Source organism: Salvia splendens, chromosome 18 (genome assembly GCF_004379255.2).
Source record: "Salvia splendens isolate huo1 chromosome 18, SspV2, whole genome shotgun sequence".
Lineage (NCBI taxonomy): Eukaryota > Viridiplantae > Streptophyta > Magnoliopsida > Lamiales > Lamiaceae > Salvia > Salvia splendens.
In genome coordinates, this window is record NC_056049.1 from 10,990,903 (window position 1) to 11,006,291 (window position 15,389).

Here is a 15,389-nt window from a genome sequence, read left to right on the forward strand (position 1 = left end):
AATGGTGCGTTCAATTTAATTAGTAAAAAGCTAATTGGAGGAGGTCATATCCAAATTCTTCCATAGATCCCTGATTGTGCCCAATATGTGACTTAATATAAATAGGAGAATAAAGGAGACAGAAAATACAGTTAATATTTTCTCCAAATTTTCGTCCCCCTCTCCTTGCACAAGAGGGACGATTTTTCAGCTCCCTTCGTGAGCAGTTTTCGTCTTCTTTATTTAAGTCCTAGTATTATGGTGAGATCAGCCCATACTGATATCAGCGTACAGTCCGGGAACCAGTCAGAAGATCCGTGGTTTAGTTCTCAAGATCTTCATGTGGAGAAGGCGCTAGCCAACTTCGATTCTTTGGAGAATTAACGAGGTAAATTTGCTAACTCCGTAGTAAGCATGTTTTAGGTTTAAATTACGCTAAAGCATGACTAAATTCAAGTTATGAGCATGATACATGTGATAATTACGCGAATAGATTTTGTCTAAATAATCTGCGAAATAGATCAGAATTATTATGTGATCAATTTGATGCACGCTTCCTCTGCCAACACCTTCAATATCTTGATACTATTTTATGTAGGAAACCGAACACCACCAATGTATTTAAAAGGAAATGATATGCTACATACAATATGAGGAATTATATAAACATTATTGTTTATTGTAATTTTATTTTTTGGCAATTACTCATTCTGTCCCTGAAAATTTGCCATTTATTTCCATTTCCGTCGACCTCTAAAATTTGTCAGCTTTCACTTTTACCATTTTTGGTATTGGACGCTAGATTTCACTAACTCATTCTCACTCACATTATTATAAAATTAATATATAAAAGTAGGACTTGCATTCTATTAACTTTTAAACTCGTTTTTTATTACTCCCTCCGTCCCCAAATATTGTCCCACTTTGACCCGGCACGGATTTTAATAAATGTAATGAAAAGTGAGTTGAAAAAGTTAGCGGAATGTGAGTCCTACTTGTATATATTAGTTTTATAATAAAATATGAGTAGTAATGACTTAGTGGAATATGTGGTCTACTACAAAAAAATGATAAAAAGGTGAAATGGGACAAATTTTATGGTACGGACGAAAATGGAAAAATGGGATAAACTTGTAGGGACGGACAGAGTATATTTTAAAATTTGTGTCGGGTCAAATGTTAATAAATTACTACCTCCGTCTCACAATAAGAGTCATATTTTGATATTTTGGTATATCCCACAATAAGAGTCATATTTCACTTTTACCATAAATGGTAAGTATGTCGCACATTCCACCAACTTATTCACTCACATTTTATTATAAAACTAGTATATAAGCAGCACTCATAGTCCACTAACTTATTCAAACACTTTTCTTTACATTTCTTAAAATACGTGTCATATTAAATATGACTCCTATTATGAGACGGATATAATATTAAGGAATGAGGGAGTATATGTAAACTAATGTGAGTTGCCGAGTATTGTATGAATGGTGTAAAAAAAAGAATCATAGAAACAAGTCATTTTTCTTTTTCGGGAAATTTCCTCATAGTTGAGTCATTCCATATATAGTAACATTTTCTATTTCTTACTTTATTCTCTCTTATTTTATTCTTTATACTTTATTCACTTTTTTATTTTATTCTCTCTACTTTTTTCCCTCTTTTATTCTTTAACTATTTATTCTCTCTACTTTTTTTCCTTCTCTTATTCTTTATCTATTTATTTAATACATTCAACATCTCATTCTTAAATTTTATGCCGAAAAATTTCACATCAACTAGGAGGGAACGAAGAGAATATTGCTAAAGCTTATACAAAAAGGCAAGCAATAAAGTCTTGATATGATACTCCATATCCATACTCATCTTTTCTCCCCACCATTAATCCACCACAGCTGTACCACCCACTCACTCTCTACAGTTCCAAAAAAGAGAAAAATAATGGAAGCCCTCTTGTCCGAATTCACACTCCTCTCCGACCAAGCCCTCTGCGACAGGAGCTTCGATCCGTCCACAATCGAAGGCCTGATGAGGCTCTTCGAGGTGGAGGCCTACAAGGAGTGGGCCCAGCTTGAGCTGGAGTGCCGCAACGAAGCTCAGAGCGCCGACGACTGCCTCGAGCAAGCCGAGGAATACCTCGAATCCGCAATGGAGAGCGCCATGGCCGAGTTCCGCCGCTTCGAGGAGGAGATGATTGAGACGTGCAAGGCCGAGCACGACAGCCTCGTCAGCCTCGCGGATGCCGCCCGCAAAATGGGCAACACTTTGGAGAAGGCAGCCAATTTCGCCTCCAAAAAGTATGTGGACGCCGCCGTCAATTCCGCCGCGGCTTCCATGAGATCTGCCTTCAGAGCCGTCGTTTCCGCCGCCTCTAAAAAGGTTCATCCTTCCTAGATTTGTTTATATATATGTCATTTGTTTTCGGATTAGACTTTTATATATGTGAAATCTAATTGTTTCATCCAAAACTCAGATCTTCTATTTCATAATCTTCGCTGTTTGTTACGAGTAATACTTCTTCGGTTCGGGATTAAGTGTCACATATTTGATGAATTTTAAGAAATTATTTAACTCTATAAAATAAAGTGGTATTCTTTTGTTCGGTTCCATAATAGTGGAATCATTTTTGTTTGTATGGTGATTCAGAAAAATGCGTGTAATATATTAAATAAGAAGATAGTAAAGTATGTGAAAAAAAAGTAGAGTGAAGAAAGTAAGAGAAGTAAATATGAAGAAATGTGTTACTTTTACTTAAAAAAAGAAAATATAGTGTACCAAAATAGCAAAAATAACTCTACAACGGTTCATGGAATGTGTGCCATATTTTTATATTTTAGTTTAATAATAAAATGTGAATAGAATGAGTAAGTGAAATATATGGTCCACTTACTAAATATTCTCTTCGTCCTCAAATAATATGAACTTTGGGTTCATCAGGAGTTTTAATGCAAAATTGAGAAAGTAAGAGAAAGGTAGAGAGAAAAAATAATTAAAATATTGTTATTGGAGAATAGATCTCGCCTTATTAGCGTGAAAAAGAGTTTTTAAAATTAGAAAATGTATATTCTTGTGGGACGAATTAAAAAGAAAATAGTGTATATTTTTATGAAATGGGGGGAGAATAATAAAAGTAAAATGAGTCACTTATTGGTGGATGAATGGAAAATGAAAAATATACTTTTAATGATGGACAGAAGAGTATTGGTCGTGTCTTCCTCCAATAGATTTACCTATTTGTTTGCATTCTCACGCACAGCCAACTCTACACGCGCTCTGTTTGGTATATCCATGAAAATTGAGGGGTAGGAAGGTTTTTATACGTACCTTATTTAAAATCTTAATTGAGATACTAATTAATTTGTCCTAAAGTCATTGCACTATTTTCCTTTTTAATATAAATTTTATTCGCTCTCATTCTTTTCTTTTTTTTCTTCCACTATAGGAGTAAAATTCTTTCAATACTTAAAACCTTTAAATATTAGTACATTTTTTTAATTTCGTGATGAAAAAACAAAATGTCTTAAATAGATTAGGACGGCGGGAGTAATTTTTACACCAGTCATCAAAATGAGTAATTTTCCTTTGAGGGAACATCATTTTAGGTCCATGAACTTTGTCAAAGTATCATTTTAGGTCCGTGAACTTTGAAAATCTTATTTTAGGTCCGTGAACTTTGAGTTAGTTTCATTTTAGGTCCTTTTTACTATTTCCAAGTTTTTTTGGACAAAAATACCCTCAATACCTTAAAATATATATATTTTTAATAAATTTATCATATACTCATATTTTTTTTATAAATATCTTTACAATATATTTTGTCAAATTTTCAAAATATAATTTGACCTTAAATATTATCACTTAATTTTGTGACATGCAAGTAAAATTGCTTCTTCAATTTTTTATATTAATTTTTTTAAAATTGAATAAATAACTTTTCTCTAATAATAAAAAATTGAATAAAGATCTTTTCTTGCATGTCACAAAATTAAATTATAATATTGAAGGTCAAATTATATTTAGAAAATTTGTCAAAAATATATTGTAAATATATTTATAAAAAGATCTTTATTCATTTTTTTATTATTAAAGAAAAGTTCTTTATTCAATTTTTAAAAAAAAATAATATAAAAAATTGAAGAAGCAATTTTACATGCATGTCACAAAATTAAGTGATAATATTTAAGGTCAAATTATATTTAGAAAATTTGACAAAAATATATTGTAAAGATATTTATAAAAAAATATGAGTATATGATAAATTTATTAAAAATATATATATTTTAAGGTATTGAGGGTATTTTCGTCCAAAAAAACTTGGAAATAGTAAAAAGGACCTAAAATGATACTAACTCAAAGTTCACGGACCTAAAATAAGATTTTCAAAGTTTACGGACCTAAAATGATACTTTGGCAAAGTTCATGGACCTAAAATGATGTTCCCTCTTTTCCTTTTTTGTAATTTTTTTCACAATATGTCACCCTAATACATTAACATATCACTTTGCAACGAGACTATTTTAACTGCGTATCGTTGTGCGAATTGAATTGATGCATTCCTTCCGTCTTTGAAAATTTATCACATATTTTCATTTTCGTACTTCCCATAAAATTTGTCACATTTTACTTTTTAACAATTTTTGCTAATAGGCCTTACGTTCCAATAACTCTTTCTCTATCAAAAATTTTTATAAAATTAATAATTATAAGTAAGACTCACATTCCACTAGCTTTTCAATTCACTTTACATTAAATCTTTTAATATCTTATTAAAACATGTGTTTGGTCAAAATGTAACAAAATTTAAAGGAATGACGTAGGGATTAGTAAAACATGAAATAAAATATATTCTAAACATTCATTGTAATCACACTAGATTAGAGTCTAATTCATGAATGGGCTGAAATTAGCACACTAATAATTTACTACACAACAGTTACAAATGCTGCGAAACTTATACCTCTAGGGTCCGTTTGGTTATCATGACGGGTTGTTAATATATTTGGGCCCAAATGTGGTTTATAATCATGATCTGCACTTGAGTCTTGATAATCCAGTTGTTTGGTTCACCTATTCAATCATGAATAACAATCCCATCCCATTGTTTGGTTAACTTTGAGCATGTAGATATTGGTCTTGTGCTGACCCTTTTGCCCCTAAGATTTTCCACTTATTTTGGGATTACATCGCCTCCCTTTGGGTTGTCCTCATTCGCGGTTGATTTCCTCCTGAGAGTAACTTTCCACACGACGGCGGCAGCTTAAGGTCGTCGACGGTTTCGAGATTTCAGCTTCCCAGGTTAGACTAACATACTTCGTTCCCAGTTACCCGTTGATGTGCCGAGAGCTCCTAGATCTAAGCTTCTTTTGATATAATGTTGAGTATTAGTTTTCTTGATGGCCCCTGTATTCTGTTTTAATCATGAAGCTCTGAACTTTTATTACCTGATGTGTATGTCGCTTTTGCTTGTCTGCTAAATCGATTTCACTGTGAGAAGCTTTGTCTGAACTTTTATTACCTGGGTGTTTAAATTATTGTTTTCATTCTATCTTCATGTCATATCTGGAGCTCTCTTCTTCATTATTTCTTGTCTCCGTATACACCGGCAATTGTATGTAACACTTGTCTCTGTTTTTAATTGTTCATAGCAATGTCTGAGGCACGGACTAATGCACCTAGTGCCGGTGGCAGCCAATGCACCCAAGGTTTGGGGGTTAAGAGCACTCAGTTTTCACCTAATTTATGCACATCCAGTAGGCAACGACATTAACCAAATTTGATTTGCCTCTATGCTGATTCTCTGTTATAGGCCGCAGTCAGTATCGCCGCTCAAGCTTCCGCCCGTGCGACCGCCCTCGCAGATCTTGGTCTGACCGTGAAGAGCTGATACTAATCTCCGCTTTGAAGGAACTTGTTGCCACAGGATGGAAGTCAGACAATGGCTTCCGAGGTGGATATGCACAAAAGATAGAGGAATGGTTGAAAAATGAGTTCCCAACTACTGATTTGAAGGCAACGCCACACATTCAATCCAAGATTACTACATGGAAAAGGAACTACTACTCGCTGTCCAAAATACTCGACCGTAGTGGGGTTGGCTTCAACGTACACAATGATTTCAAAATTGATTGCTCGGATGACCAATGGGATCAAATCGTGAGGGTATGTGATAGTTGTATATTCTTCACTCTTTCATGGTTTAAAATTTGTTGATCTGCCATGTCTTCACTTGTGCGCCCGCACACTCATTTTTCCATTGCAGCAAGATCCCAATGCCCGCACCATGCGCCACAAAGCTTGGCCTCTCTGGGATGATTGGAAGATGATATTTGGGAACGATAGGGCCACTGGAGGGACTGCTGAGGGTATTGGCGAGGCAGTGGCTAACAATACCACGGATGAGGCATTTACATCTATCGGGGAAAGTGCTGATTACTACCCAAGCTTTGAAGACTTTCTAGGGTCTGATCAAGTCCAACCCGGCTACACAAATGAAGTTGTTGATGACAACAGCGCTCAAAGTGGGCAGAACGTGGCTGCAAACACTAATGCGCCTCCTGCTCCTGCTCCAAAAAAAATGACTCGTAAACGCAAGAGCTGTGATGATGATTCTGCTTTGCTCAACCTCCTTAGCAACTTGCATGCTGAAACGAATGCACGTTTGGATAAGTTGACCGCTCGTATTGGTTATGAGATCGACTTGGGCCAAGCTAGGAAAGAGATCTTCCGTCATTTGGGAAACATCCCGGAGCTGACAGAGTCTCAGCGCTACGACCTCTGCGACATCATCGGTAAGGAGAACTCGAGGCTGGAAATCTTCACCGGCCTCCCTGACGCCTCAAAGCCGGGATATGTGAGGCGCATCATTGAGAAAGAAGGTCTTAATTAGGAGTCGCTTCATGCAATGGGTGGAACGTACATTTGCCGGTTGATTTGGGTAATCAAAAACTATGTTCTTTTGGACCTAATTAAGCTAGTTTTTATATATTATCTACTATGAAGACATTTCTGTAATTTAAACGTCAGTTGGTGGTTTTTGGCGTAGCTTTTTTGTAGCTGACCTTTTTTGGCATGTCAAGAACTATGTTATATTATCTATTGGATGAAGTGAAATGTTGTGTGCTTAATTCTTAATTACTTATACAATATCAAAGTTATATATATCTCAATTGCTGCTGCGTCCCTCAATTCTTCGTGTAGACTCTCCAACCTCATTTTCCATTCATTTTCACAAACCTCATTTTCATAGATTTTATCATATTTATATCACTATACAAATATTCAATCATCAATGCATTGATGATCACGACTTGATAAAATTATTGACTGAATCTAGATGTTACAGCTCTGCGTCGAGCACTACATCAGCAAAGAGAAATAGATGATTTTAATAGATCAAAATATGATAACACATGGACTTCCATTAATATTGTTCCATTTGCATCAAAAGGAAACAGCTCCGGCTGATCTTGCTAATCAAGATCTGTGATAACCGAGCCTAACACCAATCCCATGCTTACTACGACATTCTACTAAAATATTCCTAACCAGCCGACCAAGTAAACTCAAAACACAGCCGAGATTAGTGATAATGACAAAAAAGCTACACAGTCGCACACGACTAGATATCGGGCTTCCGTGGCATCCTATACCAAGTCACAGGCTTGGATGATCCACACGAATAGGTGAGTGTTGGACTCCTTGATGGGGTCTCTCGAGGTAAAACACGGCCGGTGACATTCTTGTTTGTTGACTCAAGGTCTTGTGGTCCTCCGTCATCGAACATGAGCTTGCGTCGTGCAAGAGAAAATGGGTTCCCACTGTTGACCTCGCCCGGCTCTACGGGTTGTGCATTCTTCTTTGGTGCATCACACAAATGGCCCGCTGCCTCCACAGAATCCGACAGGACGATCAACGTTCTCTCTATCCCTTGCATGCTTTCATTCACCGCAAACAGCTCCCGTAACTCTTTGTATGCAGGGTCACCACTACTGTGGTATGCCCCGAAGAGATGGTTTCTCTACATCGATTACAAGGTCATACATCATCTTAAAATATTCACATAATGTTAACTTTTCTACAAATAGCGCATAGAACTTACAGGGAGATGGCTTGCCCACGTGTTCGCCGAGACGATGATCTTGTTGCTCGGTTGATCCCAGTAAGTACCTGCGATTCCTAGGAGCTCTTTGAAGGTCCTATAGCGCTGTTCCAAGAAGTGAAGGCGATCCACAATTTCCCACCATTCAAACGTCACCCCAAAATGATACTCCACCACGGACTGAGCCTCGAAAATAAAGTGGCTGGGGAATACCGAACCCTCACAGCCATAGTCCTTTTTTAGGCGAGCCATGGTGGACAGAATGATGGTGTCAATTTCATGCTTCCATGTTCCACGGTAAAGAAATGAGCTTTGGAGGGGTGAGTCCATTGCCATTTGACGCTATCTAAGTTGAAAGAGAGAAAATATATAACTGTGTAGTTGCTCCACCAATGAGGTTCATATTTATAGAATCCTTTCTTCTTCCTCATTTATGAGCAGAATTCTTACACTCCATCACTCTGATCTACCCCTCATTCATTTCTATACGGCTATTGATGTAGTTGAATCAAATCAAATCCCCCATTTGTAGGATTGGAGATGATTCATTGAAGTGAGTTTGCATATCCCGCAAAAGAAGCTACAACATAAAAGCTACAACACCTACCCCATAAATATTAGTCAATAAGTCACTTTTCGTCCAAGACATAATATACAAATTACAAACAACTTAATTCAAAATATAAGTGCATGTAGGTGATTCACCAAATGTCATAGCAACAGCATAATTCATGAATAGAAAACTACATAATAAGTTGGAGTCTTTGTTGCACATTTTGCATAAACAAACTACACCATTTTCCCTAGCACAAATCCAACCAATAATAAAACTAAACCCAAGCCAGCCAACAAGAGGTTCACCCGAGCTTCAACGCGACAGCGGCCACAGACCCCACAATCACTACCCTGCTTGATGATGTTTTTATTTTTCGCTTCCTCCCTGTACTTCATATGTTTATTAGGCCGATAAAGTTGACTCTTTACATATGTCGGTTGCTTGCCATCCCCTATCCGAGAATGGTAGTCATCGCACCACAAGAAAGACCCGGAATGTTTATCATCGGCTGGGCATTTATAAAAGTAACGACCGGCGTGTGTGGCCGCTTTCCCAGCACATAACAACTTCATCCTGCCACCGCCGCAAAGACACTCGGGTATCATGTCCAATTCTTCAGTTACCGTCGACATTGGCTCGCTACAAAACAAAAAACATTGAGAAAATATGTAATTATTTATAATAACCTCACAATAAGATACTGCTTATATAACAGATGTAATCTGACAATTCTAGGCAAAATTAACCAAATTAAATTTGGAAAAGTCACATAAAAACACACATTACTCCACATGGAGTTAGCCAAGTCATCCCGCATTTGGTTCCATTCTGAAGTTGGCTCTACTTGATCTACGAATTCTAGGTCACCATGAATCTCCTCATCGACCAGAGGTTGTGTATCTCCGTCAACGTGTTGCTCAATTGGATCATTGTGCATCTCACCCCGTACGAAATTGTGTAGCAGGAAGCATGCCATGATTAACCGGATCTGGATCTTAATCGGATAGAAAGTAGCACTCCGTAAGATACCCCATCTCATCTTTAGCACTGCAAAGGCCCTCTCAATTATGTTACGAGCTCTAGTATGCCTTAGATTAAACAATTCTCGTGCATTTTGCGGACGCTGGGTCCCGACTCCCCATTCCTTCAAATGATAGCGCACGTTTTTATACGGAGTAAGGAATCCTTCACTGTTTGCGTATCCATTATCACATAGATAATAAGTTCCTATAAAAGTGCCAACATACGATGGGGTATTTAGCTAGTGTAAATAATGGGAAAAAGATAAAAATGAATACTACAAGGATTAAATAATCACAGTATCCTGTTCTTACACCTTTGTTTACTCTCAATCCACCTTCTCTAGTGACAGCATCCCTAAGCACTCGAGAGTCACCCGCCGATCCCTCCCACCCGGGTAAAAAGTATAAGAACTTCATATTGCGGTCACACGCAGCAAGAGTATTGGTCGCGATTTGGCCCTTTCGCGTGCGATATCGTGGCTTGTCTAAGGTCCTTACGAGCACATTTATGTAAGTGCCGTCCAAAGCGCCAATACAACCCTATTTGCAATTCGGTACCAGCATTATGAAAACAATATATTACTACCAACAAACTGCAAGAATTGAATGCAAATCGTGCAAATTAAAGTTAGATTACCTTGAAGTGTTGCCATCGTGGATCAACACAATTGTTTGTCACCGGATCAGGCCGAGGCAATAAAATTGTATGCAACTTGAGTACCGCTTTAAGTACAAGATGCACATAGTGAGAAATGGTTTCACCCGAACGACGAAATTCAAATCCAGAAGGTCTATTTTTCTTATGATGGGCTAAAATGCCTAGGAAAATTGCTACTTGCTCCTCTAGTAACACAAATCGACCATTCCGTAGTCCACCACGGTCTCTTAAAAGAATACACAATCGTCCAAATGCATTCCTATCCATACGGAGGTTCGAAAAAACAGTCGACATCACTAACTGCAGTGAGCCTGTTCATATGCCTCACTTGTGGAGGGATTCGCTCAATTAGTGAATACCTAACTTGGTGATTTCTTACACGACGTGTAAAACGCCTTGTTCTTTTCAAGTATAAGTACAGAATGATGATTTGTTGAATACGCAACAAAAAAAGTATATCTTCCACCATCAGGTTAACGGAAGGGGGTACACGAACAATACGGGCCATCACGAGCAATTCAATTACAACTACCAAGGAAATGTTACAAAATCAGAATGAAATTCATGAATATTGGGCACAAAAACATAAAATTGCCTTTAGAGAACTCTAGATTCAGTAAAGACTCACTTTACTAACGAATACACAGTCATGTGATGCACATACACGTACTCAAATTTGGCTGCAAACTCAAGTTATGAACAGATACAACTTGTCAATACAAACTCTGTGTGCATACTAACGAGAACTATTTACTCTGCAGAGAAACTGGTCTTCCATTTCTATAAACCAATATACTACTAATAGAGATTAAAAATTCTTAGCAATAATAAAGCTCAACACCTAAAAATAAAGAACAAGAGGAGATCTGGAAAATCAAGCACATAAAAAATAAAGCACAAAAGGAGATCTGGAAAATCAAGCACGTAAAAAATAAAAACACAAATGGAAAGAGTCGATTGTTTATGAACTGGAGCATCAATAACTAACCGTCTGAAATTTGGGCGAAAACTTGCTGATGTTTATGTCGACCGATTCCGGTGGACGAATCGGATCCCTAACGCCGACCCCCTGGATGTGGACGCAAAATTCAGACGGCATTTGTGACCATATACAAACACCGATCCAAATTGTTATAGAGGGGAATAATACAACAATTTTGGCCTACCTTTTGTGCGTGGGGGTATGGAGTCCTCAAGTGTTGTAACAATCTCTGGCTTCAATTGTAGGGTGTGTCTGCAGTGGTTTCACACAAGGTTTGGGGATGAATTATTGGAGGAGGTGTTTCCAAAATTCAAATCACGTATAGAGGGCAAAATGGAAATGTTGATGCTGTATCGGGCACGGGAGTCGAGGCATGATTATAATCGGTGCCTCAAATGCTGATACGAAACACATGTTATTTGGATGAACAGTTCGGGCTTTGACGGGCCGACATCGGGCCTCATGTTATCAAACAAAGCAACCAAACAGCAGGTTAACTCATGATAATAACATTTAACATGATTTGTCATGCTAACCAAACGACTCACTAATTTATTAAACCAAGCAAACTCTTTTTTTTTATTCCTCTTTTAAGAGTAAAAAGATTCATGCCAAAAAATATTACTCCATACATTTAAGCACCCGGAAGGGAGAAGAGGTGGATGGTGGTGTAGCCGTATTTCGTGAATGCAAAAATATGTTTAATTTTTAAGAATAAAAAATCAGTCCTCAAACTTTAATCCTTTCTGTTGTCTCAATCTAATCTTTGAAAAAAAAAGAAAAGAAATGTATAAAGACCGATGTTGCTTACTCAAATTTTTTTAACAAAGCATACATATACTACTTTTTTCTACTAATACATATCCCCTTACATGAAAAGGAGTAGCTTTCTTGGCTTCATCTAAATATGAATCTTTTTTACCGGCGCTTTCCCATTAAACAATGAATGTGTTGTATTTTATCAAATCAGTAAATCTATATTTGATTATAGTATTGGATTATATTTGTTTTTTCTTCAGATCTAATAATATGGAAATTGAAATTTGCTTTCTAGCTCTAGGATCTTGTTTATTCTAATATTGAAATTTGCTTTCTAGCTGCAGGATCTTGTTTTTTCTTCAAAATAGTTGAAGACCAAATAAAATTATACAATCGCATATATATTTGTATAGATTTATGGCAGTGTTGTTTAATCAATTAATTTGCCATTTTTAAGAAGCAAAAATATGTTCATTACTGCAGTGGATGTGGGAAAAAGAGGACAAAAAAACTTATCACAATTATTGAGTCAAATAAGGAGAGATACATTTCTTTATAATACATGACAGATGTTGCTTCCTAGAAAAAACAACGGTATAAGATTGATTCTGTTCCTGAATTACATGAGAAAAAGAATCCAATGAAAACAATTAATAATTATAATTTGTTTATATCATGTTCTAATCTCGTATTTTATACATGTAAAAGCTCAAATTGCACACATACACAATCTAAAGCAAAAAATTTCTCAATTTGTATGATTTTCTTAGAACCAAATCTTTTTTTAAATCTCAAGTGAATGTACGAGTTTGTCTAATTAAAACTTAATGAACTCAAAGTTCAAATGAATTTAAACATGAAAAGTATCAATTTTTCACTTCAATTTTATCTCCTGTATATTTTCTTCATCGACAAATTTAAAATTTTCCAGAAAATAAGAAATTGTCGTGTGATTAACTAGTACTCCTAAGAAAATTAATTGCATCTGAGGAAGGTAGCCCTCAACTTTAGCTTCTTTATTCTTGCAAAAAAATGCTTTTATTTCACAATGATGAAGATCCCAATAAAACACTTTGTTTACAACCCTAAATTTAACTTTAACTTTAACTTTTCTAACCTGTGACCTTTTAAATATTAATAAAATACAAGCAAGAAAGAAAATATATACTACTAGTATAAGTAGGAGTATTTTTTTGTACCAACTTTAGTTCTGCCCACTCCACTATCAATAAGAAGTGGGGCTGCTAATTACCAATGATTTAAGGTTGTTAATCCTTTTAAAAACGTGTTGACTTCAAATATAATGATTCATGTGTTGTTATTAACTTGCATACTTACGTTGGAAATTTTTATGTGTGAAATGATGGTTGAGTTTCTGATTTGTACTTTTCTTTTTTCTTTTTTATTTTTAAGCAATAAACCAATTTCAATTGCCCCTACAAAATAATTCCGTGTGTTGTGCCTTAATTAATAAGTATTTTTTTTCTTACTTCAAATTTGTAGCTAAGTATGCTGATTTTAGGCTGATTCACACAAAGGCAATAGGCGACTCATTTTTTTAGGTCATTCATTTCTTTTTTTGATAAAACATACTATAACATAATTAAATTCTCTCTCCATTTAATTTACTAAATATTTAATTTTAAATCTCGTGCTAAAAGAACGTGTCGCTTATATTAAGAATGAGTGAGTACATTCATCCATCAAGTATGACATCTTATCCGTAATGGAGATTTGAGAAAATAGTATAATGTATATCAATTGATACACAATTTGATACAGAGTGAACTACAAAACTAGTATCTAGAAAGTGGGGTTGCACCTTTTTAGTACCCAACATTTATAAAATCGTATTTTCAACCAAAAAGTTCCATATAATCATAAATTCAGTCCTTGTTTTTCACTATTCTATCCTCAGCCCTTGATGGGTGTATTTGTCCATTTAGCTTGATTTAATGAGTGAGTCAGAGCACAAAACTTGTGATTTTTTAATGTTTATGTATTGTTTTTTTAAGGAACAAAATTCTTTGTGGTATTATTTAAGCTTTGTATATTATCTTAAACAAATTATTTAAATCTTTGAAGTGTTATATAAAATGAATTATTTAAATTTTTGTAGTACTCCCTCCGTTCCTTGTTAATAGAGGCATTTCTTTTCGGCACGGAGTTTAAGAATAGTGTGTTAAATGGATGGTGAACAAGTAAGAGAGAATAAAGTTAGAGAGATGAAGAGAGAATAAAGTAAAAATGAGAATTATTTTTTACCAAAAATAGAAATTACTCAATTAACTTGGAACTTCCCGAAATAAAAAAATGACTCTATTAACATGGAACGGATGGAGTATTATTTAAATTATTGCATTACTATCGGGAAATTAATATATATTTGTAGTATTATTTAGAAAATATTGAATGGTTTATGTTTAAAGCATTCATTTTAAGTTTAATGCTTGATTGCAACAATAATTTAAATAAAATAAACTACAACCTAATTCAATTTAAGTCAAAATAAAGTACTGATTCATGTAGAAAAATCAGTATCTAACAAATTATAACTTATTGTTACAATCAAGGATTAAACTAAATATGAATGCTTTTTAAAATAAATCATTCAATATTTTCGAAATAGTGCTACAAATACATATTATTTTTTCGATTGTATAATGCAATAATTTAAATAATACTATAAAGATTTAATTCATTTATTTTTAGATAACACTAGAAAGATTTAAATAGTTTGTTTTGAAATAATATACAAAGATTTAATAATATCACAAGGATTTTTGGTCCTTAAAAAATCACAACAGAAGTACAGGAACATTCAAAAATCATAAGTTCGGTGCTCTTATTCACTCTTCAAATCAAGCTAAATGGATAAATACACACCTCAAGGACTGTATGGTAGAATATTAAAAATCGAGACTGAATTTTTTATTTATGAAACTTTTTTACTGAAAATATGATTTTGTAAATGTTAGGTACTCGCTTCGTTCCATAGTAGTAGAGCCATTTTTCCATTTTGGTAAACAGTCAATTCATTTCCTCTCACATAATTTACTCTTTTTTTACTTTATTCTCTATTAATCTTTCTAACTTTTTCATTTCTTACTTTATTATTCATTTACTTAACTCACTTAACATAATTTTTTTTAATTGCATATAGAAAATAAATGTCTCCACTACTACAGAACGAACGTACCTCGTACTTAAAATATATATAAAGTTCATTTTGTAGGTACTAATTTTGTAGTTCTCTTTTTGAATAATGATTTAATTTTTTTCTCTCAACTAAGAACAAGAATATGTGGTGCAATAAAAACGATAGAGAG

General features: G+C 35.0%; 3 protein-coding genes and 1 long non-coding RNA gene across 5 annotated transcripts; 2 read left to right on the plus strand and 2 right to left on the minus strand.

The window, feature by feature from the left end:
• Positions 1–1,827: 1,827 nt before the first annotated feature.
• Positions 1,828–2,570, plus strand: LOC121777803. Its single transcript, XM_042175158.1, has one exon. It carries the CDS (start codon positions 1,828–1,830, stop codon positions 2,377–2,379), a length of 552 nt encoding a protein of 183 aa, XP_042031092.1. The 3' UTR covers positions 2,380–2,570.
• A 1,758-nt stretch (positions 2,571–4,328) lies between these two features.
• LOC121777592 lies at positions 4,329–7,116 on the plus strand. Its single transcript, XM_042174893.1, has 4 exons — positions 4,329–5,280; positions 5,631–5,687; positions 5,792–6,144; positions 6,245–7,116. The coding sequence occupies exons 2-4, from the start codon at positions 5,633–5,635 to the stop codon at positions 6,869–6,871; spliced, it is 1,035 nt and encodes a 344-aa protein (XP_042030827.1). The 5' UTR covers positions 4,329–5,280; positions 5,631–5,632; the 3' UTR covers positions 6,872–7,116.
• Positions 7,117–8,717: 1,601 nt separating this feature from the next.
• On the minus strand, positions 8,718–10,595 carry LOC121777591. 2 transcript variants are annotated; one of them, XM_042174892.1, is made up of 4 exons: positions 10,299–10,595; positions 9,976–10,201; positions 9,421–9,866; positions 8,718–9,278 (listed from the first exon to the last, which is right to left on the minus strand). In XM_042174892.1, exons 1-4 carry the CDS (start codon positions 10,584–10,586, stop codon positions 9,255–9,257), a joined length of 984 nt encoding a protein of 327 aa, XP_042030826.1. In that variant the 5' UTR covers positions 10,587–10,595; the 3' UTR covers positions 8,718–9,254. The 2 variants fall into 2 exon arrangements, with proteins under 2 accessions (XP_042030826.1, XP_042030825.1); XM_042174891.1 differs by having other exon boundaries at positions 8,718–9,866.
• Positions 10,596–10,903: 308 nt separating this feature from the next.
• Positions 10,904–11,842, minus strand: LOC121777593. The gene is made up of 2 exons (XR_006045538.1): positions 11,486–11,842; positions 10,904–11,388 (listed from the first exon to the last, which is right to left on the minus strand). It is a non-coding gene; the product is annotated as an uncharacterized LOC121777593 (long non-coding RNA).
• Positions 11,843–15,389: the final 3,547 nt, after the last annotated feature.